The sequence below is a fragment of the Capra hircus genome, chromosome 27 (assembly GCF_001704415.2).
Source record: "Capra hircus breed San Clemente chromosome 27, ASM170441v1, whole genome shotgun sequence".
Lineage (NCBI taxonomy): Eukaryota > Metazoa > Chordata > Mammalia > Artiodactyla > Bovidae > Capra > Capra hircus.
In genome coordinates this window covers 25662857-25689395 of record NC_030834.1, presented here as the reverse complement: position 1 = coordinate 25689395, position 26539 = coordinate 25662857, and the positions used below count along the sequence as shown (strand labels likewise).

General features: G+C 42.5%; 1 protein-coding gene and 1 non-coding gene across 2 annotated transcripts in view; one reads left to right on the top strand and one right to left on the bottom strand.

Annotated features, from left to right (window-relative positions):
• The window catches only part of MTMR7 (myotubularin related protein 7), a 100401-nt gene that overhangs the window by 15714 nt on the left and 58148 nt on the right, over positions 1-26539 (top strand). The window contains exons 2-3 of the mRNA XM_018041918.1: positions 23953-24075; positions 26285-26447. Coding sequence (XP_017897407.1) covers positions 23953-24075; positions 26285-26447 — 286 coding nt within the window. The remainder of the gene's footprint in view (positions 1-23952; positions 24076-26284; positions 26448-26539) is intronic.
• Positions 12824-12895, bottom strand: TRNAE-UUC. The gene has a single exon. It is a non-coding gene; the product is annotated as a tRNA-Glu (tRNA).

The following is a 26539-nucleotide window of genomic DNA, read 5'->3' as shown; positions in this document are numbered from 1 at the left end:
GTTGGGCAGATCTCTCTGTCGCCTCAGCTTAAACTTCTGCAGTGTGTTTGTGGGTTCCGTTTCTATATATACCGTGAAGATTTTTTACGTCATCTGCTCCATTTGCCGTTGGAGTTGTGTTGGCTTTACCACTGTAAGCAGAACTTTTTTCTTTCTTCTTAGGAGAATGATAAATGAAGCGTTGCTGTTGTTCAGTCTCTGAGTCATGTCCAGCTCTTTGCGACCCCGTGAACTGCAGCACGCAAGACTTCCCTGCCCTTCACCATCTCCAAGCTCATGGCCATTGAGTCAGTGATGCCATCCAACCATCTCATCCTCTGGGACACCCTTCTCCTGCCCTCAATCTTTCCCAGCTTCAGGGTCTTTTCCAGTGAGTCGGCTCTTCACATCAGGTGGTCAGAGTATTAGAGCTTCAGCAAGTGTGGTTTCTCATTAATTTATATAGCTTTGCTTGTGAGATTGAATATACTTTTGGTGGCTGCTGTAACACTAGCAATATAGTGATAGTACTGGTGAAAGAAAATCCTTCAGTAGTACTTTCTGTGTGCTAGGCACTCAGTTCATTAGTCCTTAAAATAACTCTATTAGGTAAGTATTATTATTATCCCCGTTTCACAGATGAGGAAACTGAGGTGAAATGTTGGTCAGCTGCAAGGAGCAGAGGGAGGATTCAGAAGCAGACAGTATAGCAATGATTGCGTTCTCAACTCCGCTGTCTTGCATTTGGATGTTAAGAGCAGGAGAGAAGGTGGTCTGGGTTCCCAGTGCTTTGAACTCTCAACCCTCCTCACATTCTTGCCCCGAGGGAAGGTATCAGACATTCCTCTCAATTTTTCTTATTATTGCAAGTTGGTTTTGTCAAAAGAACCAAGGTCAGCCTTTTGTTAAAGACTGTCAATCCTAAAGAAAATCAGCTGTGAATACTCACTGGAAGGATTGATGCTGAAGCTCCAATACTTTGGCCACCTGATGTCAAGAGCTGACTCATTGGAAAAGACCTTGATGCTGGGACAGATTGAGGGCAAGAGGAGAAGAGGGTGATAGAGGATGAGATGTTTGGATGGCATCACTGACTCAATGGACATAAGTTTGAGCAAACTCCGGGAGATAGTGAAGGACGAGGAGGCCTGGCGTGCTGCAGTTTGTGGGGCTGCAAAGAGTCAGACAGGACTTAGTGGCCAAACAACAACAAGGACAGATTATTGCCCAGTTGTTAAGGGCTGTTCCATTGCCCAGTATTTGACGATATTGGGGAGGTAGCCTGCGTAATCAAGTACATGATCTCAGTTCAGAAGCAAGGCCGATAAGTTTATTACAGTGAAACACACCACTTAAGGGATAAGTGTGTATAGTTGTGGCTTATTTGTATTGTTGTATGGCAGAAACCAACAAAACATTGTAAAAAAAAAAAAAACTAAAAAAAAAAAAAAAAACGAAAAAAAAGTATAGCTGTAGCAGTTACATTTTCTTTAGTTTTCTGAGTTGTGGCTAAGTGGGAGTTATAGTCAAGCATTCCTCGAAACCACCTATGTGTGTTGAAATCCTCACTTCTAGTAGGTTTAGCAAAAGTGTCGTTGAAGTCTGGGTTGTCTGTGGGTACAGAGCACATACTGTGTCGTAGACCATAAGAATCCCTATTCATTTTATACCATGTAAGAAAGCAGGTGAAACTGAAAGTTGCTCAGTCAGGTCGACTCTTTGTGACTCCATGGACTATACAGTCCATGGAATTCTCCAGGCCAGAATACTGGAGTGGGTAGCTCTTCCCTTCTCCCGGGGATCTTCCCAACCCAGGGATCAAACCCAGGTCTCCCGCATTGCGGGGGGATTCTTTACCAGCTGAGCCACAAGGGAATTCCAAGAATACTGGAGTGGGTAACCGATCCCTTCTCCAGCGGAATGCAAGCAGATTCTTTACCAACTGAGCTATCAGGGAAGCCCTTTCTAATTAGGGGGACCCACTCCAGTACACTTGCCTGGAAAATCCCATGGACGGAGGACCCTGGTAGGCTGCAGTCCACGGGGTTGCACAGAGTCAGACACGACTGAAGTGACTTAGCAGCAGCACACTGTATGTGTGTGTGATGGTGAAAATTCTGTGAAGAGAAATGGCACAATATAAAGAGGAGAGGGATGTTGGTGGGAGTGAGTCAGGATGGGTCTGTTTGATAATAGGCTGATAATACAGCCTTCCTGATAAAATGACATTTGAGCAGAGGCCTGTGAGTGAGGGAGCCGATTACCTGCTCACCTGAGGACAGCAGAGGGTCTGGAAGTAGGCGCCTGTTTGGAGTCACAGGAGCAGGAAGCCAGGTGGGTGAGGGGCAGGGATGGGGTAGCTGTGGGGCGCGAGCTTTAAGCGGGAGCAGGGACTCTCACTCTGCCTGTGGGGAGATCCACAGAAGGGATCCGAGCTCTGGCTTACCTTTAACAGGATCTTGGGCAAAAATAAACTGGATGCAGGTGGGAGGGTAGGCAAAGGTAGAAGGGATGAGGGTAGCAATGGAGATGGAAATAAACCAAATATATTTAAAAGTAGAGTGGTAAGGATTTACTAATAGAGTAGATAAGAGAGGAGAGAAGAAGAGGCATCAAGGAGAGCACCTAGGTTATTTGCTCCAGCCTGGAATGGTGGATTGCTAAGATGGGAGGAGCCACAGGAGGAGATTGGAAGTGAGGGGAGAGGGACCCTGGGTCTCAGTTTTGGACACACCGAATTTGAGATGCCTGTTAGGCACACAGGTGATTTCCTTAGTAGGATGGAGGCATCCTGTTGAGGAACTGCAGAAGGACAATATGAGACTGCATTCTTTTTGAAAATAGGGCTATTTCTTTTTTATCACTTTATAAAGATCTCAAATCCTTTAGAAAGTAGTCTGATGTGAATAAAGTCAGTCATTAAATACAAATTCTGGAAACTTTCTCATAAACCATATATGCTTGTATGTTAGGTCAGAGTTCCCTATGGATTTCATTGCATCTAAGGACTAACATCAAATTATTTTCAGTTGAATATTGAATTATGTGTCTTGTATGTAAATAATATATGTATTTTTGTTTAGTCGCTAAGTCATGTCCGACTCTTTTGTAACCCTGTGTACTATAGCCTGTCAGGCTTATTCCCAGTAGCTTAATTTTTGTTTTTTTTCCCCCCCACCTTCACCTATCATTTATCAAGATGAACTGTAAATAGATACATTTTCCAGCATGAGAGGAGTGTAATATTTAAAGGTGTGCTAGATGATTCCTTTGTAATATGAAAGATTCTGCTGTGCTTTCTCTGGTTCAGATATTTGCACCTGTTTTCAAAAAGCAAACAAGTATCTTTATAATTCACCAATAATAACAAAATCCAAGCAGCTCAATTAAAAACTGGGCAAAGACTTGAATAGACATTCCTCCAAAAAAGACATCCAGATGGCCAGTGAACACCTGAAAAGATGTCCAGCATCACTGTTAGGGAAATGCAGATCGAAACCACAGTCAAATGCCATTTCATACCCATTAGATGGTTACTGATAACAAACAAACTAAAATAAGTTTTGGCAAGGATGTAAAGAAGTTGGAACTCTTGAGCATGGCTGGTGGAAATGTGAAATGGAGCAGCTGCTGTGGATAACAGTTTGGTGGTCCCTCAAAAACTTAAATATAGAATTACTGTGAGGGTTCAGCAGTTCTGTTCCTACATATATGCCCCAAAGAATTAAAAACAGGGACACAAATAGACACTTGTATGCCTATGTTCATAGCTGCACTAGTCACAATCAATTACTATAGTATCATACAGAGTAGCTTCACTACCCTGAAAATCCTGTGTCCCACTTACTCATCCCTCCCATCCCAGCCCTTGGCAATCTCTGATATCTTTGTGTCTTCACAGTTTTATCTTTCTCAGAATGTCATACAGTTGGAATCATCCATTAGGTAGCCTTTTCAGTTTGGTTTCTTTCACCTAATAATATGCATCTAAGGTTCCTCCATATCTTTTCATGACTTGATAATTCATTTCCTTTTAGTGCTGAATACTATTTCATTGTGTGGATGTATCGCAGTTTACTCACTCACTTACTGAAGAACATCTTAGTGGCTTCCAAGTTCTGGCAATTATGAATAAAGCTGTTATAGACTTCTGTGTACAGGTTTTTGTGTGAATGTAAGTTTTCAGCTCCTTTGAGTAAATCCAAAGAAGGTAATTGCTCAATTACCTAATTAGAGCATGTTTGGTTTTATAAGTAAACCATCAAACTTTCTTCCAACATGACCGTACCATTTTGCATTTCTATCAGGAATGAATGAGAGTTCCAGTTGCTTCACATCCTTGTCAACATTTGATGTTGTCAGTATTTGTATTCTAATCAGCATGCAGAGGTAGCTCATTGTTGTTTTAATTTGCATTTCCCTGATGATGTATGATGTAGGGTGTATGCTTATTTGCCATCTTTATGTTTTTGATGAGGTGTCTGTTAAGGTCTTTGGCTCATTTTTTAATCAGGTGTTTTTTATCAGAAGTGCCTTTTGGAAATATTTTCTCCCAATCTGTGGCTTGACTTTTCAGTTTTGTTTTTTGGCAGTGTCTTTTTTTAAAAATTTTAATTGGAGGCTAATTACTTTACAATATTGTGGTTTTTCCCATACATTCACTTGAATCAGCCATGGGTGTTCCCCATCCTGACCCTCCCTCCTACTACCTCCTTCCCCATCCCATCCCTCAGGGTCTTTTACAAAGCAGAAGTTTTCAATTTTAATTAGCTCTCACTTATCAATTCTTTCTTTTGTAGATCATGCCTTTGCTGTTGTATTTAAAAAGCACTGTATTTAAAAACCATCAAGATTTTCTTCTGTGTTGTATTCTAGCCAGTTGTTCATTTTTAATTGTGTCATCTATATTTGTATTGTTGAGTTGTAAGTCTTTGTATATTCTGGATACCAGATCTTTATCAGATATATGACTTGGATATATTTTCTTCCATTTTGTGGGTCATTTTTTTCACTTTCTTATTATTGTCCTTCAGTTCAGTTCAGTCACTCAGTTGTGTCCGACTCTTTGCGACCCCATGAATCGCAGCATGTCAGGCCTCCCTGTCCATCACCATCTCCCGGAGTTCACTCAGACTCACGTCCATTGAGTCAGTGATGCCATCCAGCCATCTCATCCTTGGTCGTCCCCCTCTTCTCCTGCCTCCAATCCCTCCCAGCATTTAAGTTTTTTCCAATGAGTCAACTCTTCGCATCAGGTGGCCATAGTACTGGAGTTTCAGCTTTAGCATCATTCCTTCCAAAGAAATCCCAGGGTTGATCTCCTTCAGAATGGACTGGTTGGATCTCCTTGCAAGGGTTAGGATCTCCAAGGGTTAGGGGCACAAAAGTTTTTGATTTTGATAAAGTCCAATTTCCCTACTTTTTCTTTGGATGCTCGTGTTATATGCCATATCTAAGAAACCATTGCCTACTCCAGGGTCATAAAGATTTACGCTGTGTAGTTCTTTGATCCATTTTGAGTTAATTTTTGTATATGATATGAGACAGAGGTCTACATTCACTTTTTTGCATATGGGATTCCAGTTGTTCCAGCATCCTTTACTGACTTTCCTTACTCCCTTTGTCTCCACAACCATGTGAAAAATTATTTCCCTATAGTTGATCAGACCACAAATGCTTGGGTTTCTTACTGGACTCTTGGTTCTGTTCCTTTGATCTCTGTCCTTCACTAGTACCACACAGTCTTGATTACTATAGCAATGTATATGATCTTGACTGAGTCACTTGAGGTCTCCCAAAGCCTTGATTTTTCCATCTGTAACTCATTAGGACATTAAACAAGAGGATACATTGAAACACTTAACGTGCCATGTAGTAAATATTTTCTGTTTTTATTGTATTTATTATCATCATCATTGGGAAAGGAGGTGGTCACAGGTTTGTATGGTGGAAGAACTTTGACAAAATTTGAGAATAAAAATTTTTTTCTTAATCCAAACATTTCATTTGACTTACACAATTCACTTCATTTCCTCACCATACGATGTGGTTGAGTACTTTTTCCTCTGAAGGCACTCAGCAAAGAGTCCCTTCCCGTCACCCAACTGTAGTTCATATCCATATTGGAGAGCATATTTTTCTTTTATAAAACCATTAATTTCATCAAACACATGGATTTGGGGAAAAGTGTCGAGTTTTGCTCAGGAAGCCCCCGCCGTGGCTTCTGTTCCCTGGAGAAGAAGCCTCCATGACATCGTCGAGAACTTCTGAGAGAGGGTTCCCTTTGGAGTGGATGTGTAGGGAGGAAACTGAGAAATACACTGACTTTTCTTTTTAGTGGGTGAAAATAACATGGTTACATTGACGCCTGCATTAAAGCTTTCAGAAGCTTCATGTCTTACAGTGAATACATTATACACCTTGAAATATTTGAACGCTTATGAGAAATGATCAAGACGTGAACACATAGCCTCCTACGTTTGTCCATTGGACATTCATTTATTTATTCGTGAATTTCAGCATTTGTTGCTTGACCTCACAGTATTGACTGACTTGCTTTAGTTATCACCTCTGTCACATCTCCACAGGCAAACAGTGTCTGAAGTGCTTGTTTTCACAGAACCTGTGTACGTATATTTTCTCATCCTTATTTAAAGGTTATTTTTATTGGTTTTTCCATGGTGAATGGGACACACTGTGAAGTATGCATGAAAGTAAACTTCTTGACCGAACATCCAGGATTTCGTGACTCTGTCCCGTGTGATGGTTCTGTTTCATATTCTTCTATTGCACTCAGAGGGAGGCCAAGAAACTCATTTTGTACCATACTTCTTAGGCCAGGAACAGTCAAAACTATTTTTTTCTAGTGGCCTTTCCCCTGGTGGACAGCGAGTTGAAGCCTTTGGGAGTTAAAGTTACTTCCCAGGACACAAGTCCAACCCTTCCTCCCACAGCCATTTAAAATAGGTTAAAAATAACCCCCACTTAACGTTTTGTGGCAGGCTATGACAGCTTTATAAAAATTGTATGTTTACTTTTCTTCTCTTTTTCATGTATTAAAACACTGCTTATCACAGATTCCCGGAGAAAGAAATTTATTGCCAAGCTCTGAAAGAAAGCCTTGTTCCTCAGGGCATGTAGCAAAGCACAGATGATTTTGAACGTTTGGGACATCGTTGACTTCCACATGGGAGTGAGCCGTTCAGCCTGTGGGAGTAGTGGTGGCTTATCAAAGGGATTCTACCTTCTTGAGCTGAGCGAGTCAGTTCAAGGACCCTATTCATGACTTTATTCTTCACTTGGACCTTCAACAGCTATTCATTGAGTGCTCTCTGTAGGTCAGGTGCTGTTTTAGGCCTTGGGGATCCATCTGGTGGTGAATAAGACAAGCTCCCTAGTTGTATGGTACTTACGCTGTAGGAAAGGCATAGGCAAACAAACAAAAAATATATCGCTATATATATATATATATAAAATCACTGTAAGCCAAGACCTTGGAAAATCTTCCACTTTTAGATTTATTTGCCAAATCTTGTTGCCTTTCTTCTCTTGTAAACCTTCCAGTTGCTTCTCACCCACCTCAGCATGCAAACCAATGTCCTAGGATCTCCCTGGAACACCTGACAGACGACTGGGTATTTGTGTACATTGTAAATTGATCACAATAAGTCTAGCTAGCATGTGTCTTTAAACACGAGCTAGTGCTCCCTGGTTGTCTAGTGGTTAGAAGTGCTCTTATATTTATGCTAGTATTTTATTAAAATAAAAGTATTTCGCAAGAAAATAGAAATATGGCTTCCAATAAAAATATTATACCTGGGCTTAGTACCAAGTTCACAGATTTTAGTTTTGCAAGGAAAATCAGGCTTTAAAAAGTGAAGCAACATTGTAACCAAAACTTTAATCCCAAGGATTCTCAGAAAACACTACAAATGATTGCATGAAAACTAGTTTGCCAGAAACTGGGAGGACATGGTGTATTGAATAGTCTCAACTTTTCAAATAAAGAATTTCATGAAGAGCTATGTAATTACATACGTGCTTATGCTCACTTGTGTCTGTCAGTTTGCGACCCCATGGATAACCTGCCGTCTGTCCATGGAATTTTCCAGCAAGAATACCTGTGAGAAAACGAGTGAGTTGCCAGTTTCCATTCCAGGAGATCTTCCTGACCCAGGGATTGAACCTGTATCTTCTGCATTGCAGGCTGATTCTTTACCACTGAGCCATCTGGGAAGCCTGTAACTACATATAGCAATTGCATAAAGAGCTTATGACCTAAAGCAAAGTGACCTAAAATTTCTTGAAACCTGTCAGATTCTGTATCACCTGGGTAACGTCTTTCCAGTGTGAAGACTAGTTGGATTAAAAAAAAAACTTAATCAAGTAGTAGGGTGCAGCTTTTATTTTTACCTGGTGACTTGTGGTCACAGCAGCTTTTAAAAACTGATTGTTTAACCACAGCTGCATCCTATACCCCAGCTACGGGGAAGAAAGTCAAAAGTCTTAGTTCCATGGCATTTAGTTTTAGTCTTCACTTTTGCAGAGAGAGCTCTTTTTTAATTTTTTCATTTGTCCTTATTCCTTATTTCTTGTACTTGCAACATCTTCCAGCATTGAGAATTCCTTACCTCCTTGACTGAAGATTCAAATTCAGTAATAGAGCATTCTTGGTTAATCATATCTGATTCTACCTCTAAGCCCTCACATACTGTTCATACTGTTCATGGGGTTCTCAAGGCAAGAATACTGAAGTGGTTTGCCATTCCCTTCTCCAGTGGACCACATTCTTTCAGACCTCTCCACCATGACCCACCCGTCTTGGGTGGCCCCACACAGCATGGCTTAGTTTCATTGAGTTAGACAAGGCTGTGGTCCTAGTGTGATTAGATTGACTAGTTTTCTGTGATTATGGTTTCAGTGTGTCTGTCCTCTGATGCCCTCTTGCAACACCTACCATCTTACTTGGTTTTCTCTTACCTTGGACATGTGGTATCTCTTCACGGCTGCCCCGGCAAAGCACAGCCACTGCTCCTTACCTTGGACAAGGGGTATCTCCTCACAGCTGCCCCTCCTGACCTTGAATGTGGAGTAGCTCCTCTTGACCCTCCTGTGCCCACACAGCCGCTGCTCCTTGGATGAGGGGTTGCTCCTCTCGGCCACCGCCCCGACCTTGGGCGTGGGATAGCTCCTCTTGGCCACCTCCCCTGACATTGGACATGGGGTAGCTCTTCTCGGCCACTGCCGAGAAAAGGCAAAATGATAGGATATTGAAAGAGGAACTCCCCAGGTCGTTAGGTGCCCAATATGCTACTGGAGATCAGTGGAGAAATAACTCCAGAAAGAATGAAGGGATGGAGCCAAAGCAAAAACAATACCCACTTGTGGATGTGACTGGTGATAGAAGCAAGGTCCAATGCTGTAAAGAGCAATATTGCATAGGAACTTCGAATGTTAGGTCCATGAATTAAGGCAAATGGGAAGTGGTCAAACAGGAGATGGCAAGAGTGAACGTCAACATTCTAGGAATCGGAACTAAAATGGACTGGAATGGGTGACTTTAACTCAGATGACCATTATATCTACTACTGTGAGCAGGAATCCCTTAGAAGAAATGGAGTGGCCATCATGGTCAACAAAAGACTGAAATGCAGTACTTGGATGCAATATCAAATATGACAGAATGACCTCTGTTCATTTCCAAGGCAAACCATTCAATATCACAGTAATTCAAGCCTATGCCCCAACCAGTAATGCTGAAGAAGCTCAAGTTGAACAGTTCTATGAAGACTTACAAGAACTTTTAGAACTAACACCCCCAAAAGATGTCCTTTTCATTATAGGGGACTGGAATGCAAAAGTAGGAAGTCAAGAAATAGCTGGGCTAACAGGCAAATTTGGCCTTGGAATACAGAATGAAGCAGGGAAAGGCTAATTCCCTTTGAATGTGTGGATCACAATAAACTGTGGAAAATTCTGAAAGAGATGGGAATACCAGAGCACCTGACCTGCCTCTTGAGAAACAAGTATGCAGGTCAGGAAGCAACAGTGAGAACTGGACATGGAACAACAGACTGGTTGCAAATAGGAAAAGGAGTACGTCAAGGCTGTATATTATCACCCTGCTTATTTAACTTATATGCAGAGTATATCATAAGAAACGCTGGGCTGGAAGAAGCACAAGCTGGAATTAGAATTGCTAGGAGAAATATCAATAACCTCAGATATGCAGATGATACCACCCTTATGGCAGAAAGTGAAGAGGAACTAAAAAGCCTCTTGATGAAAGTGAAAGAGGAGAGTGAAAAAGTTAGCTTAAAGCTCAGCATTCACAAAATTAAGATCATGGCATCTGGTCTCATCACTTCATGGCAGATAGATGGGGAAACTGTGTCAGATTTTATTTTTTGGGGCTCCAAAATCACTGCAGATGGTGATTGCAGCCATGAAATTAAAAGACGCTTACTCTTTGGAAGGAAAGTTATGACAAACCTAGATAGCATATTCAAAAGCAGAGACATTACTTTGCCAACAAAGGTCCGTCTAGTCAAGGCTATGGTTTTTCCTGTGGTTATGTATGGATGTGAGAGTTGGACTGTGAAGAAAGCTGAGCACTGAAGAATTGATGTGGTGTTGGAGAAGACTCTTGAGAGTCCTTTGGACTGCCAGGAGATCCAACCAGTCCTTTCTGAAGGAGATCAGTCCTGGGTGTTCATTGGAAGGACTGATGCTGAAGCTGAAACTCCAGTACTTAGGCCACCTCATGTGAAGAGTTGACTCATTGGGAAAGACCTTGATGCTGGGAGGGATTGGGGGCAGAAGGAGAAGGGGACGACAGAGGATGAGATGGCTGGATGGCATTATCGACTCGATGGACATGAGTTTGAGTAGACTCCGGGAGTTGGTGATGTACAGGGAGGCCTGGCGTGCTGCAATTCATGTGGTCACAAAACGTCAGACATGACTGAGCAACTGAATTGAACTGAACTGAAGCCCTCACATAACTTTGTCTTTACCATAGTGCTGTTATTTTTCATTCACTAGACAAAAACTTTATCATTTGCGTGTGCTAAGCATTAGGGCACAAAGATGAAAAAAAAAATACTGCCCATTATTAAGGGACCTCATGTTGAATGCTGCCATGTTGCTCTGATATCACCGAGATGGTACATCGTTTCAGGAAGTCAGGGAGCCAGGGACTGTATCTTTGTCCTTTCCACATTTCTAGTGCGGGTGTGGGTCTGCATGGTTCATGGTGTTGCAGGGAAGGTTGGAAATAAAAGAACCTCTTTGAGGGCACACATTCTTGGAAACAGAGTTGGTCAGTGATAATAGCATGTAATAAAGCAGTGTCGAATAAATGCGAAATAAATATTTAATAGTAAAACCAGCAGTGTCCCAGCAGTTTGAAGGAAAGTGGGTGATCTCTGTGATCTGGAATGGCCAAGGACAGGCAGGATTCAGGAGGCGGGGCACGGGTGCAGGCTGGAGGGGACAGACCGTGCTGGGTGCGTGGTGTCCTCAAGCTCTCGGGGATCTCAGAGCTCCCTGTCACAGGGAAGTTGTGTAGCCTTGGAAGAGGTCTTCACATCTTTGTGTCTGCACGACATCCTGCTGTATGCTCCTTTCCCAGAACGCGAATGAGGGGCTCCCAAGGGCTGACCCGTAAGACGAGAAGGGGGAAAATATGGTGCCGATTATGGAGTCTGTCCCTGGGGGCGCGGAGCCAAGGGGTGAGGCATGGGAACGTGTAAATGAGCTGGAACCTGGCCTTGCCCGGCCGACCAAGGGCTCTCCGGCTTGGTCCTCTGGCGCCGAATCCTGCCAGGAGATGGTGGGAGGGGCCGGGGTGTATACGACTTGGTTCCCTCTGTGCCCGGCTGTCTCCACTCTTTGGACCAGCAGTAAGTTCCATTTGGCTCAACTTGCCCTTGGAAAAATGTTTTCCCATAGTTCCCAAAGAACTGTATAAGTAGACGGTTTAGACCTTTGCTAGCGCCTTTGTCAAAAACACATCAACTTCAGGAGCATTTTGGAAATGTTTTTTAGAGGAAAATCATGAAAAGAAGCCTTTGCTTTTTATTGCTTCCTGACTAGGTCTTATTCTCCCAAATACTATCTTAGTTTTCAAAATCACTAATGTGTTAAGGCCAACTATCTTCAATAGGTTACTCCATGGGCTTATTCTTTGAGTCACAGAGGGCCCAGCATCTGTTCTTCATTTATTTTCCTCTTAACTCTTCTTTCTTCCTCTTTTATTTCTTATTTAGGTTTGTTGAAAATGGTATTTTTGGTTGAGGTTATTTTAAGGTGGTGTTGAAATAAATCCCGAGTCTGTCCTCTTGTTCAACAGTGCATGTTCTTTTAAGCCTACACATCCAGGGTCATCCTACCAAAATAAATTATATGGGCCCTGTGCAGATCTCTCAAGTGCCTGGCTTTATTTATGAGTTTGGCTGCTGGCATAGCATTTATAGTTTCTCTTGAGCAAAAAATGGGCTCGCTTTTCTTTTCTCTGTCTTTTCCAAGAATTGCTAGCAGTCTCATTTCTTAAGTAGCTATGGGTCTATGTCACTAACTATTTTAGTTTTATTATCTCCCCTCAGGGAATTTTTAAAATTTAGTTGCATGTCCATCAAATCAACTGTTGCAACAATTGTATAGGTAGATGGAACTCAACATCCTGCCCATTTATAGGCACTCAGGGCTATCTGAAATCACCGAGATACTTCCTTTACTTTGACCTACCTAAGCTGGATGAAAACATACTTTTCTTTTTTAATTAAAAATTTAAAAATGAAAAATAAAAAAAGTAAGCTGTGCCCCATGGTGTGCAGGATCTTAGTCCCCTGACTAGGGATTGAACCTAGGCCATGGCAGTGAAAGCACCACGTCCTAACCCCTAGACCATCAGAGGAGTTCCCAAAACATCCTTTTTTATATAGGAAAGTTGACTGGCTTTTTTCCTTCATTTAATAGTAAATTTTGCACAACTTATGTCTTTTCAGAGTATAGCCTTATTTATTGGAATTATCTGATGATTTGTAGGTGGCTTGAAAAATCTGTAGAAGTATGTGTGTCAAGTACCCTATTTCTTATGTGAATAAAGGTCTTACATTTTTCCAGCAAACTGAGGAAATCTGTGAATTCTTCATTTTGAAAGTTGACACACCAAACATCCTTCTAACATGCATATGATTTGGGATCTTTATTTTCAGTGTCCTTTTTTGCAGCTAGCATAACAGAATATTCTGGATAAACCTATTCATTCTTTTACCTCTTACTTTTGAAAATGAGATCAAGATTACTGGGATGAACTTCTCTACCCATATCTACCCGTGGGTCTATCTAAAGTCCTTGAATTATGAGTCTGTTTGAAATTGGGTTTTCGTCTTTCGAAATCAGAACCCTCCTGCTTCAGTTAACCTGCCTGAAACTGGCTCTGTCCAGGGAGACATTGGTGCTTGAGGACAGGTAAGATTGAAGAGGCGGGCTCCACAGGTCAGGAGATGCTGGTGGAGGTAGAAGCATGGGGGGTTTTGTTCCCATGCGTGGATTCTGGTAGCTCAGGATCTCTTTGGAGAATAATTGGCAGCACCTGTTATACGATACTGAAAGTGGTTTGGGGCATTAAAAAAGGAGTCTGCTGAAAAGATAAGGTGGGGCCAGTCTGTGGAAGGCCCTGATCAGTAGCACTGGGAACCGGGGAAGCTTTAAATAGGGAGTGATGCACAGAGGTGTGAGGAAAGATGACAGGCTGGGAGAGAGTGTGTGGCAGCCGCGCTACAGGCTCTGGCTGTTCCCCGTGCATTCTCCCAGGCTCACCGAGGGCCCGGCCAGCTCTTCGGACCATCCCTGTATTCTTCTGTGGCTCAAGCCCAGCCACTCACCTGTCATTCCTGTGACCACTCTGGCTGGCTTAAGGAGAAGCCTGGAGACTTGGGCTGTGGGGAAAGTGTGCAGTGAGGTTGGGCTTCTGAGCCCAGAGCCAGCAGAGAGGGAGGGGGCCCTGCTCAGAGATGTGGGGTGGGGGACGCTGGGGGCTCTGAAGCCCTGGCCAGCCTAATGGGTATGGATAAGTGCTTCCTTAAAAAATCCCTTTTGACTGAAGCCATATGAAGTTGAGATTTCTGTCCCTTGCTCTGTAGAAAGTCCTAGTGGACCGAGGTGGAGTCAGATAATCTGTGGGCAGTGTTGCTAATTAGGAGCCTCTGGATAACTCGGTCTGGGTCCTTGGCACAGACTAGATACTCAACAAATTAATAACATGAATTATTAAATTAATGAAATTAACAGGGCTTCAACTGATGGGTGGCAGCCCAGTTTCAGGGATTTTTAACAAAGGCCTTACTTTGTATTTTATCTTGACTGTATTGACGTTTTAGCAAATAATTTGGCTTCATAGCAGGATACATTTTTGAGAGATTTAATTTTTCAGACAGCCTGAAAATAAGATTATTTTCATGCATTCTGAATATGTGTCTCCCTCCAGCATCTCTCTCAGTGTTATGTCAAGGATATTTTATAAGTTTTATGAAGGGCAGAATGTCTAAGTATTTCTTCTGGTTACATGCCATGTATTTTCTTGGATTGGGCTTTGTGATTTTTGCCTTTCCCTCAGTTCTTCTCCAATATCTGACCTCTGAATAAAATGGTCCTGGGAAAAGACTTTCATTGGTTTTATAGTTTTAAACAGATTAAATCTGCCTGTTGGGAGAAGGTTTGGTGTTTCTGATTTTTCTACCAAACGACTGGATTAGAAAACGCCTGAAGCTTAGTGACTACCCCCTTTTATGTGTTTGAGCAACTTTATATAACTTAGGAGAAATGTGTATCTCTTAATTTTTTCAATTAAAAATTTTTTTGCAAGCAAGTATATTATGCTACACTTTACCATGTAACTTTTCCAGTTTTATTGAGATATAATTGACACAGAACATTGTATTAGTTTAAGGTCTGTAGTATAATGATTTGATAGAGGTATAGGCTTCCCAGGTGGCTCAGTGGTAAAGAACCTGCCTGCCAATGCAGCAGATGCAAGAGATGTGAATTTAATCCCTGGGTTGCAAAGATCCTTTGCAGAAGGAAATAACAACCCACTCCAATGTTCTTGCCTGGAAAATTCCATGGACAGAGGAGCCTGACTGGCTACAGTCCATGGAGTTGCAGAGTCCAACACGACCAAACACACACACACACACACATATATATTACAAAATGATTACCATAGTGTTCATTAACATTCATCATCTCAAAAGAGTTAACAATTTATTTCTTGTGATGAGAACTTTTAAAATCTGCTCTCTTAGCAACTTTCAATTATACAATACAGTATCGAAAGTACTTCTTTTTAAATGAGAGAAATCAAATGCTTCCCCCCCATTGTAAGAGATTATAACAATTCCAAATAGTCTGCAGACTTGTTTATTTCTTTTTCTTTGTCTATGTCAAAATTTTTTGCGGCTACCACTGAGTAGCCCATCTTTCTTGCAAACTCTGTTATCATTGCTGTTAAAACGGAGAATGGAGTCACAGACATGAGGTGAGCATTCAGTGGGAACGAGAATGAAATCTCTGAAGCCTCTGTTATGGATTTGTCAGTAGTTACTGTTCATTCCTAACTATAGAGACGGATGCTTCGTCTCTTTCTCTCCCATGCATGCAATTCCTCACCGGAGGAATCATTCATTGTCCAGGAGCTCTGGGATAAGGCTTTAAACCATCCTACTCAGCACCACAAGGACACCTACCGTAAATGAAACCTTTCTAGAGTTAACACGTGGTTGGTGAGCAGAAGTGCAGCTTGACTTCTGATGCGGTCCTCCTGCCTTTGCAGGAGGTCATGGCACCTTCTGACACGAAACACGCCCGTGCACCTGTCACAACTCCGGCTGGCTGGTCCTGGGAACCCCTGGGAACCAGGCTCTCCAGGCTGCCTCCGAACCATGTGGGATGCATCCCTCCAGGCCAGTGAAATGGACAGACGAGGGGTTAACATGGCCATTGTAATGTGAAGCTCTACACTGAGTGATCAGTGCTTTAGCTTTGGCCAAACTTTTCACTTGTTCACTGTGTCAGCTCTCTCATTGCGATTTTAGGGCAAATGGAGGCTGGGCCATTGAGCCATTAATTTACAATGTTAGGCCTGGACTGAAGCCGTAAAGTGTGGGAGAGACCTAGGGGAACGGATGTGGGAGTCAGACACTTCTGGTCTGAAATCTGTCTCTCTCGCTTTCTAGCTGCCAGGCCTTGGGCAGTGGATTTACAGGCTACACTAGTATCATCTGTTCAATGGGATCGCCACTTCTCCCTTTCAGCCAGGGCTAGAAACACTGTGTGAACAACACTTAGTACATACCTGACACTCAGCAGCTGTTCACGAAACGGTTGTCAGTGCTTCTGTTCTTATTCTCCTTTCTTTTTCTGCCCCTGCTGCTCAAGGGAGAGGTCGAGAGGGGGCTTCCTCAATTGTGCTTCCTTCTTGACCTTCAGCATTTCTGGAAACTTAGTCCTGGATCGTCCAGTTGTGAGTCTCGGCAGTTTGTGAGTGAGGGGTAGTATCTGCTTGAAGCCAGAATAGCCTCCGCACCCAGGACTGTGAATGCCCAGGGTGGGCTCCATCCTTGGGGGCTTCTGTCCCAGCCATGGGACCCTTGCCACCCTCTCCTAATTCCGGTGTAAAAGACCATACAGTGGGATGGGGCACTGCAGTGGCTATGGGGCACTTTATTTTAAATTTTTAAAAAGTTTTAATTGGAGGATAATTGCTTTACAATGTTGTGTTGGTTTCTCCTGTACAACAGCATGAATCAGCTATATGGATACATGTATCCCCTCCCTCTGGAGCCTCCCTCCTGCATCCCCCACCCCCAACCACTCCTCTAGGTCATCAGAGCACTGAGCTGAGCTCCCTATGTGATACAGCAGCTTCCTGCTAGCTGTCTGCTTGACACATGGCAGGGTATCTGCATTAGTGCTGCCCTCTCAATTTGCCCCACCCTCTCCTTCCACCACGGGGCACTTTAAACAGCACATTTTTATGTCACGTTTGCCCACATTTTGTGGCTCATATGACATGTTGTGTTCCCAAAGAAGAGCATTTTAGAAAAAATGGATTCTGTGTGCCCGTCTAGGTTCTCATCATTGCAAAGGTCTTGAGTTTGGTTTCCGCATAAGCACTGAGCCATGTCCTGGGCAGTAGAACGGGAAGTTGATGGATGGGTTTTAAGAAGACAGGTTGGTCTCTGTGCCATGTAAGTTTGAGTATCACCATGAAACATTGTTTAAAAAAAAAAAATTGGATGGCTAGATAGATTGCAAAATATCACGTTGGCATTCTAATGTAAACATACATTTTACATAATTGTTTAATTTTTATCTGAAAGAATTTTATGAGCAATAAGATGATGTATCATACTTAAAAAAAAAGATTTGTTCAAGAAAGGCAACGAGGAGACTTTCTTTTAAACACTGTAGTAAGAGACTTTATGAATTCAAACAACACTTAATTATCAAAGGTAGAAGTCACCCTTACCAAGTACTCGGGGGTCTCAGGCAACTATGTCCAGACTCCAAAGACTTTAGGAGGAAAGAGGAAAAGATATCAGGTTGGATGGGAGCCTGGAGACTGAGAAGAGCCGGGTGTGGCCAGTGGCCCCACCCCTGGACTAGTGGGGAGGATGCTCATCTCTCTCCTCTGGGCCCCAAACACTTGGCTTCAGTGAAGCCTCTGGTCCAGTTTCAGAGGCTGTCGTAGCATCTCTCATGGCTGAGGCTGGTGCTTCCCTTCCTGGGGAAATCTCAAGAGTTTTGTTGGCCAACCACAGTCCTGAGGGGCTGAATTTCTTGAGATGTAATATTGAGTCATTATCGTGTGAATCCAACCATCTCATCCTCTGCCGTCCCCTTCTCCTCCTGCCCTTAATTTTTCCCAGCATCAGGTTCTCTTCCAATGAGTCGGTTCTTGGTTGGATGGCATCACCGACTCCATGGACATGAGTTTAAGCAACCTGCAGGAGATGGTGAAGGACAGGGAAGCCTGGCGTGCTGCACATGGGGTCTCAAAGAGTCGGACACGACTGAGCGACTGAACAGCCACAACCTCATGTGTGTTTTCACAGCTGCTGTTTTGTGTGCTTTCTAGCATCTCTCTGCAGCACCTCAGACAGAGAGAGCAGTCCGAGTGGGGAAAGGCATTAAACAGCCGTAGGTTCTTTGCAGGAGTCAGAACCCAGAGGGAGTCGCTCAGCCGCCTGAGCCCAGCGGATCCCTTTCAGAACCAAAACCAGAGCCCAGGCCTCCACGACTTCCAAATACTTCACTTTCCACGTTGCCGGAGTTAGAAAATGTCATGATACCAAATTTAGCACGACAAAGTATTTCTCTAGTTGCTTTTCTTAGATTAGAACATAAACTTGTCTTCGGTTTTGGCTGCTGCGGACACGTTGGTTTCTCCCTGGTCGGCAGCGTCTGGATCTCTTCCCTCCAGTGACTGGCAGAGGCCCTCAGCCTGCTTTATACGGTATTGAGCACTGGGCCTTTGGCCCAAGCCAGACCTGTGGCTGGTGCCTTTCATTTTCCTTGGTTTCAACAAAAGGTAACCCTGCTCTGCCCTTCAGACTCCCTGGCCTCCAGGGCAGCTTTTCTTTCCCAGATAGAGATGATTCTAGAACCTCAAAACGACCTGCAGGTTAGAAAGTAAGGACTTCTGTTTAGATTGAAATTAGAAGGTGGTATGATGGAGCATGGTTGAGGAGAGGCTCTGTCTGCCCGTGATTGATGGGAAGGACCAGCGATGCCACGGTGGGACCTGGTGTTCTCACTGAGGCTTTTCAGCCTTCACCTAGAAAACCTGATGAAACCTTTCTCCACCCCCCACCCCCATCTAAATCCAGCAGGGCAGGGATGGGAATGAAAAGGCTGTTAAACTGGGGCACAGCCTTTTCCACTGAGGCTGTAAGATTCTTCAGCACAGACTCCATCCTATTCAGTCTCTGTTGTTCTTTCCAGAACCTAACACCATCCCACACAAAGGCATTCTGTTGAGTGGAATCGGATGTTTGCTGTTCTTTCCTTTGGTCATGAGAATCCTAAACATCTGCCTATGCCAACATTTGGGTTCCCATATCCCATTTTCAGGCTGTCTTTGGGTGTGTCTCGAAGAGGATGAGGTGGTTGCATGACATCACTGACTCAGTAGACATGCGTTTGAGCAAACTCCAGGAGCCAGGGAAGAACAGAGAAGCCTAGCGTACTGCAGTCCATGGAGTCACAAAGAGTTGGACACGACTTGGTGACTGAAGAACCACCACCACAAAGGAGAATGTTCTGATTGATGGTGGTTTGTGAATATAGCTTTGCAGTGTAATTTTGTCTTAAGGTGTTCTATTTTCAAATACCAATTTCAAGCAGAAAGTTACTTAAGATAATTGTTAGCCGATTATCCTAAACATATTAATATTGAGTGGTCAGGCTCCCCTCTCTGGCTACTGCCCACACTTCCACCAAGAGTTGAGTCTCCACTTGCTCAGCTTTGGTGCCTTCACTCCTGCAGCCGCTGAGTGATGGCTTCTGATCCCAGGGCTCCCACCACCCCTCCTGCATCTTCTGCGTCGCTGAATCCACTGGGCAGTTTCCAGTTCTGGCTTTGCTTGATCTGGCGGCCGCATTCCGCATACACACTCTCTCTCATACAAACCGCTCCCTCCGCACACTCTCCCCCAGTAGTGTGCCCTCTGATTTTCCTCCTCACTGGCCATTCCTCCCCGCTTTGCTTCTCCAATCCCTCCTCTTCCATCAGACCTTTCACTCTTGCATGTCCTCACATCTTTCCGCTTCTCACTCTACATGCTCTCCTGAGGTAACCTTTCAGTCCTGTGGTTTCAAATATCATTTGTACGCCGGTGACCGAAAACTAAACTGCATTTCAGCAGATCTAAGCCACACGTGATGTGAGATGCACCGAGATTTTATATAAAGAAAAAAAAATGCTGCCAATGAAATGCCAGTGTCTTACCATGTTAATCTTAAGATGCATTCCGCTTTCAGAAATGTCAGAATGTGAAAAGTGTACACCCAATAGTTAATGATATAATGGGATATATCACATGGATATACTGATATAACGTGATATTACATAATGATATAATATCTTTTGTGTAGATGAACTGCCATTTGCAGAGCACAGATCCCTAATGTGTCTTGAGCATGGTGTTCCCAGGAACATGCAAATGAATTGCAATAACTTTGTCTGAAGGAAAATTGGTAGTTTCTTAAAGGTCATCATTTTTCCAAGTATGAAAGAGGCCTTTTTTACCATACAGTTTATTTATATGCATAGATGAGGTAGACTTGAGTTAGCTGAGCAGTGAGGCAGAGTTATGGAGCCACTGGGTCTTCATGACGGCATCAGCACAATTGAGGTGTATTTCACTTGGTCTAGAATTGACTGACTCTAGCATCACGGTCAAGAATGTCCTGGCTGTCTTAGTGTAAACCATGCAGTGATCCCTGAGCTTGCTGTCCATCTTCACAGAATTTCTCAGGCAACGGAATTTTAATTTTTATTACTCATTTCTTCTTATTACATCATTGGGAAATCATGCTGATGGTGTTTCCCTCATCTCTTTTTTTTTTTCCTCCCCCTACTTCAGAATTACTTTTGACAGCTGTGAGACCTGTGAGAATGATGGCTATATCTTGAAATGTAATTTTCCTGCAGCAGCATCCAAAATTAACAAAAAGACATGGAAAAATCTCATTAAGTGTTCTAATCTACCACCATCTGTGAACCTTGTTCTGTTCCACTGAGAGTTTTCTAAAAATAATTTAAGTGGTATATCTTTACTTCTATAGGGAGAATAATTCATACTAGATGCTTTGACTTTAAAATATTATCTTATGGTCAGTATGGTTACCCTAATAAAGTTTTGTTTCATGGGTTCTAAATGCAGAGAAAATTATTTATGTTCCATTTTTTGATATTGTTAATTGGTATAACACCCTCTGATTTGTTGTTTGTTTTAGTCGCTCAGTCCAGTCTGACTCTTTTGAGACCCCATGGACTGCAGCCCACTAGGCTCCTCTGTCCATGAGATTTCCCAGGCAAGAATACTGGTGTGGGTTGCCATTTCCTTCTCCATGGATCTTCCTAATCCAGGAATCAAACCCATGTCTCCTGCATTGGCAGGCGGATTCTTTACCTCTGAGCCACCAGGAAAGCTCATATCACCCTGGACCTCTGGTTAGTTTAGCTAGGCACATTTCAGTGTGCAACTGAGGTTTTTTCCCCATAGAGATGTCTTGCTTTATCTCCTTGCTCTTCTCCTCCCACTGCCTCTCCCATGATATTTTTCTCATAGGCAGTTCAAAGTAGAATAATTTAAGGACAAAAGTTTAAGTACCATAATCAAATCACATGGGAATTGAAAAATATTCTCTTTAAAAACTCTTGGGTCAGAGAAGAAATAAAGACTGTAGTTGTAAACTACCTAGAAAATAAGAATGATAATATTACAAACAAAACTCATAAGATGCTTGCCAAAGATTTGCTTGAAGGAAAATGATTGGACTTGAGTCTTGTTATTAACCAAAAAGAATGAAAATTAATGAGCTTATCAAACCTGAGGATTTAAAAATGAACAAAGGAAAACCACATAATATACTCAAAAAAGCATGCTAAACCATTTATTAACCAACACAAGCATAAATGAATGATTGGAAAAGAGAAAAATTAATTTCATAAATCCAGGACCTGTTACTTGGAAGAGAAACCTCTGTGTATCTAATTATATCTAATTATAAAAATGTAAGAACCTAGTTTACAATATTAGGAATGAGAGAAAGGTTGAGGAGAGAGGGATTTGCCCACAGACAAGAATGAAAAGATTATAAGAAATTGAAAATTAGCAGTAAGAAGATAATTTGAAAAAAAATGAATGTCAAAATGAGATTTAGTAAAAAAAAAAAAAAATATATATATATATAGAAAACATTGAATGGATCTATAACTGAACAAAAAATTGGAAGAATTATTAAAGAATTGTTTATGTATAAAGTGCCTATATTTGTCTCAAATACTAAATAATTTGTATGTTGAGAGCTTCCTAATTAATGTAATCATAACTGATTTCACCTGGTAAAAGTGGCACAAATAGGCTAATGTAGGCCAATATTTCTTAAAAGCATAGATGCAGAAAAACCAAAAAGGAAAACAAAAGTAAAACAATTATAGAAGATAAAATACAAGGAATATTAAAACATTAATACATGGATTCCAAGTTGGCCATATACCAAGAATCCAAGACTTAAGGGTTAAGAAAATCCATTACTATTATTAATAGCATCAGACTAAACAAAGCAAATATTCCTCCAAGGCATTGATGTTCATTTCTAATTTTCAAAAATCAGCACTCATTAAACTAGGAACAGGTCATTTCCATGATGTGCTATTTTTTTAAAAAATCAACATCAAATTCAATGGTGAAATATAGGAAGCGTTTTCATTAAAAACAGGTGTGCACATGAGCAGACGTTAGCATCTTTAACCACTGGGGAAATGCAAGTAAAAAATCACAAAATACCATCTCATACCTACTCGGATGGCTATGATCAAAAAAAGATTATAACAAGTGTTGGCAAAGACACGGAGAAGTCAGAACCCTCATGGAGTGGTGTTGGGAGTGTAAAATAGTACGGCCACTTTGGATTTGGAAAATAGTCTGGGAATTCTGCAAAAGGTTAAATAAAGAGTTACCATATGACCTGGCACAATTCCATTCCTAGGTATATATACACCCAAGAGAAATGAAAACTTGTCCTCATAAAAACTTGTATGAGAAAAAAAAACTTGTATAAGAATGTTCATAGCAGCGTTATTAATAATAACCAAAAAGTAGAAACAACCCTAATGTCCATCAGCTGACAGATAAATAAAATGTGGTATATACATGTAATGGGACGTGTTTGGGGCAGTAAACATAAATGAGGTACTGACATATTCTACAAATGGATAAACTTTGATTCAGACATGGATTGAAAACATGATGCTAAGTGAAATGAACCAGTCACGGAGTACAACGTACTGATTTGAGAGATGAGGACTGAGCCAGTGTCTGTTGTAGATGGTTCATTCTTGGCAGTAGTAAGTAGCATTGCCAAGCCCTGCCGTCATTGCTGGAATGTTCTGCAGGTGTTTGAGGTGGCTGCCTTATTGGGGTTGTCGTCGTGTGGGTTTTCATTTGCCCTGTAAACACTCTGTCATTTCCTTTACGTTTCATATTGGAATGATCCTGCTGCATGTATTCTTGAAATTACTCTATATTTCAGAGGTGTATACTTGGTAAAAATTGTTTGCAGAAGTCTTATCTGACAGTTTGAATTGTAGTTCAGGGGTGAGAATTCTATTTAGTAGAAAAATTTTATTATAAATATCAGCATCTTCATTTGGCAGATTTTCTTGGGGAGCATACAGAACATTCTTGTGATACTTTTTGCTCCTGTATGTATGTTTGTATTCCTGCTAGTTTACATGGGAGCAGACAACCTTGGGGCCACTTCCGCAACTGAGAAATGCATAGGAAAATACACTGTTTTCTTTTTAACAGAATGCAATTCATATATAGTTAACATGTAAACAAAGAACTTTCATGTGTTTACTTCCTGCCTTAAATTAGAATTATATAATTAAAGTAAAAACATTGACCTCTTTAAAACTCAGAATATTCTTAAAAAATAGGGTGTGTGAATCTTTTGTGGTATGTATAAGGTTGCATTTAAAGAATTGGTGAATTTGTATCTTTTGATATACAGACCTTTGTGAGATCTAATTAGCTTAAGGGGGCAAGTTTTTGTCTTTTGTTTTTGGAAAGATCTTGTTCAAAATCATATTTGGATTAAGCATGAGAGTACCTGCTGACTCTTGTTTGTGACTAGCTCTTTTGCTTTACAATAACCCTGCCAAACTGATTTCCCTAGGTTGAAAACGTCCGCTTGGTGGATCGAATATCTTCTAAAAAAGCAGCTCTCGGGACTTTGTATTTGACCGCCACTCACGTCATATTTGTGGAAACGGCACCTGATACAAGGAAAGAAACATGGGTATGCGGTCCTTATTTTTGGCTTTTTGTGTTTTCCACTGTTTGAAGTAACACGTTTTGACTGTTTTGTCTGTTCTCAAGGTGAGGAGGGTGGGACTTGGGGGGGTTGGGTGTTCAGAGCACTCTTTTCGGAATGTGAGCACTGCCTTTTTTTGTAAAGGGTCATGTCCACTTGATCTGTTTACTCACTTTAAATACTGATGATTTGGACATCATCAAAGAGAGACAGAGGAATAGCCAGAGGTGTAAGTGCTTCGTGTCACAGCTGGCAAGTAGAGATTCAATAATGTTACTGTACCAGCTACAGTGTTTACACAGTGATTTGCAATCCGCTTTGTTCGTAGCATCCTGTGGTGCAGGCCATTTAGTCATTATGTTGTCTACAGTTTTCTCATAATTTAAAAAAGGAAAAGTCTAGGGAAGAGTCCTATTATCAGGTATTTCTGCTACATAACAATGAGACCATTAGAAGGTCCTTATTTTAAGAGAGCTGCCCAACCATGGCATTAGGACCAGAACCGGAATCTGTGGATTGTAGATTCTGCCTTTTCTGTAGACTTGATCTTTGCAGCAGAAGGTGGCCCGCCCTACTTAGTGGAGAGGAATTTAAAGAATGAAGCGTTGCCACTGAGGACTGAGCAGAGACCCTCCTGAAAGCCAGAGCACTTCAGCATGGTTTCCTTTCAAATAAATCTCTTCTGCAGCCCGCCTGACCACCAACAGCTTAGAAAACAACCATCTCAAGTTGCTGTTGAACTCGAGCATTCCATGTGGAATTAAGGAGCATGGTGGCACCTCCCAGCGGAACCGTCTCTAACTTTTGTTGATTGCAAGGTTTATTTTACTAACTTCTCATGACCTTATTTAATTTTAGCTACCCAGTGCATTTCAAGCTTTGACGACCCAAATGTTCCCTTACCTGGAGCTGTGCAGAATTCTAGGCTGAAGGGTTTGCTTCGTATAATGAGCTTGACTATCAGAAAGCTTGGCACTGAAAAATAAAATGATGAATTCAGACAGCTGGTTCTTACCCCCAAACATACCAGTTCTTGTCAACTGAGTGCAAGCCAGCTGAAGGTCAAGGGTGTTTCTTGTCTCTATGTATGGCTCAGAGATTGTTACCAAATCGCAAGGCTTTGTGCCCAATGCACAGTGAGGCCCATCAATACTAAAACACTAGCTTTTGGAACAGAGAAAGGTTTATTACAGGTTTATACAAGCAGACGGGTGGCTCATGCCCTAAGAACCCCAAAGTTACTGAAAGCTTTCAGCAAGCCCCTTTAAAAGCAAAAGGTGAGGTTGGGCGTGGTTAGTTGTTGCAGACTTCTTGGGGTCAGATCCTTTGCTCTTGAGGTCAGGTCATGGTCAGGTAACCATGTTCCTATAAATCTCTACCAAACGAATGTTATTCTCCGTCCTGACAAGAAAGGGCAAGGTCCCAGGGCACAACTCTCACCCTCCAAGGCCTCATTCCTGGCTAAGAGAAGGCCAGAGCTCAGCTGACAGCTCCGTCAGGGCCAGGTTCCCACACCCTGCCCAGCTGTCATGCCTAAGGGAGCCAGGCACCTAATCCAGCTGCCTCTCGGTCTCCTCCAGGTGCCCAAATGGAGGGGCGGGTGGGAGATCAGGTCTCACAGACTGTGACCCAGACAGACGGCCACTGCTAGTGGGTCACAGAGACAGGGATGGGGGAGAGGTTCGCCACTCCTCAAGGCCTGGGCCGTGGCTAGTGGAGTGCTTTAGTCAGAGCTCTGGAGCCCCGCAGGACGTCAGCCCCAGTCTGTTTCCCGGGCCCCCTGGCTCACCCACTGGCTCAAGGCTGGGTGAGGTGGAGGGCCTCCAGGAGAAGGCCTGACCCTGCCTCTTACCTCACTCTCCACCTGACGACCACCTCACTACCAACCCTTGAGCGGAATCCCTTCCCCAATGGTCCCTCATTGTCAGTTACCAGTGGGCAGTGCCCTCTGCAGCACTGACCAATGGCTGAGCAGGACAACTTACTGACAACCAACCAATGGCTGAGCCAGACCTGTTGCCTAGTAACAGGGTGAAGGAATAATGAGGCCCAGCAATGGCTGCCTGCTAAGAGCTGTGCTCTCACCCTGCTCTGTGACAAGACCTGTTGCTTTCTGTCCTATGTACCTGTTATCTGTGCTTAGTTTACCCACATTAACTTTTTTTTTTTTTTCCACATTAACTTTTGGTGGTAGATTCTCCACAGTCAGATCGCCACCATCGAGAAACAGGCAACGACGGCTACTGGGTGCCCTCTACTGATTCGCTGCAAGAACTTTCAGCTCTTACAGCTCATCATCCCGCAGGAAAGGGACTGCCATGATGTGTACATCTCTCTCATCCGCCTCGCGAGGCCAGGTAGGGCAGAGCGGCCTGGCATTCAGCGTGGACTCACGCTTAAAGAAAGTCACAGATCGTGTTGAAGAAATGTGGATAATGCTTCTTAATTA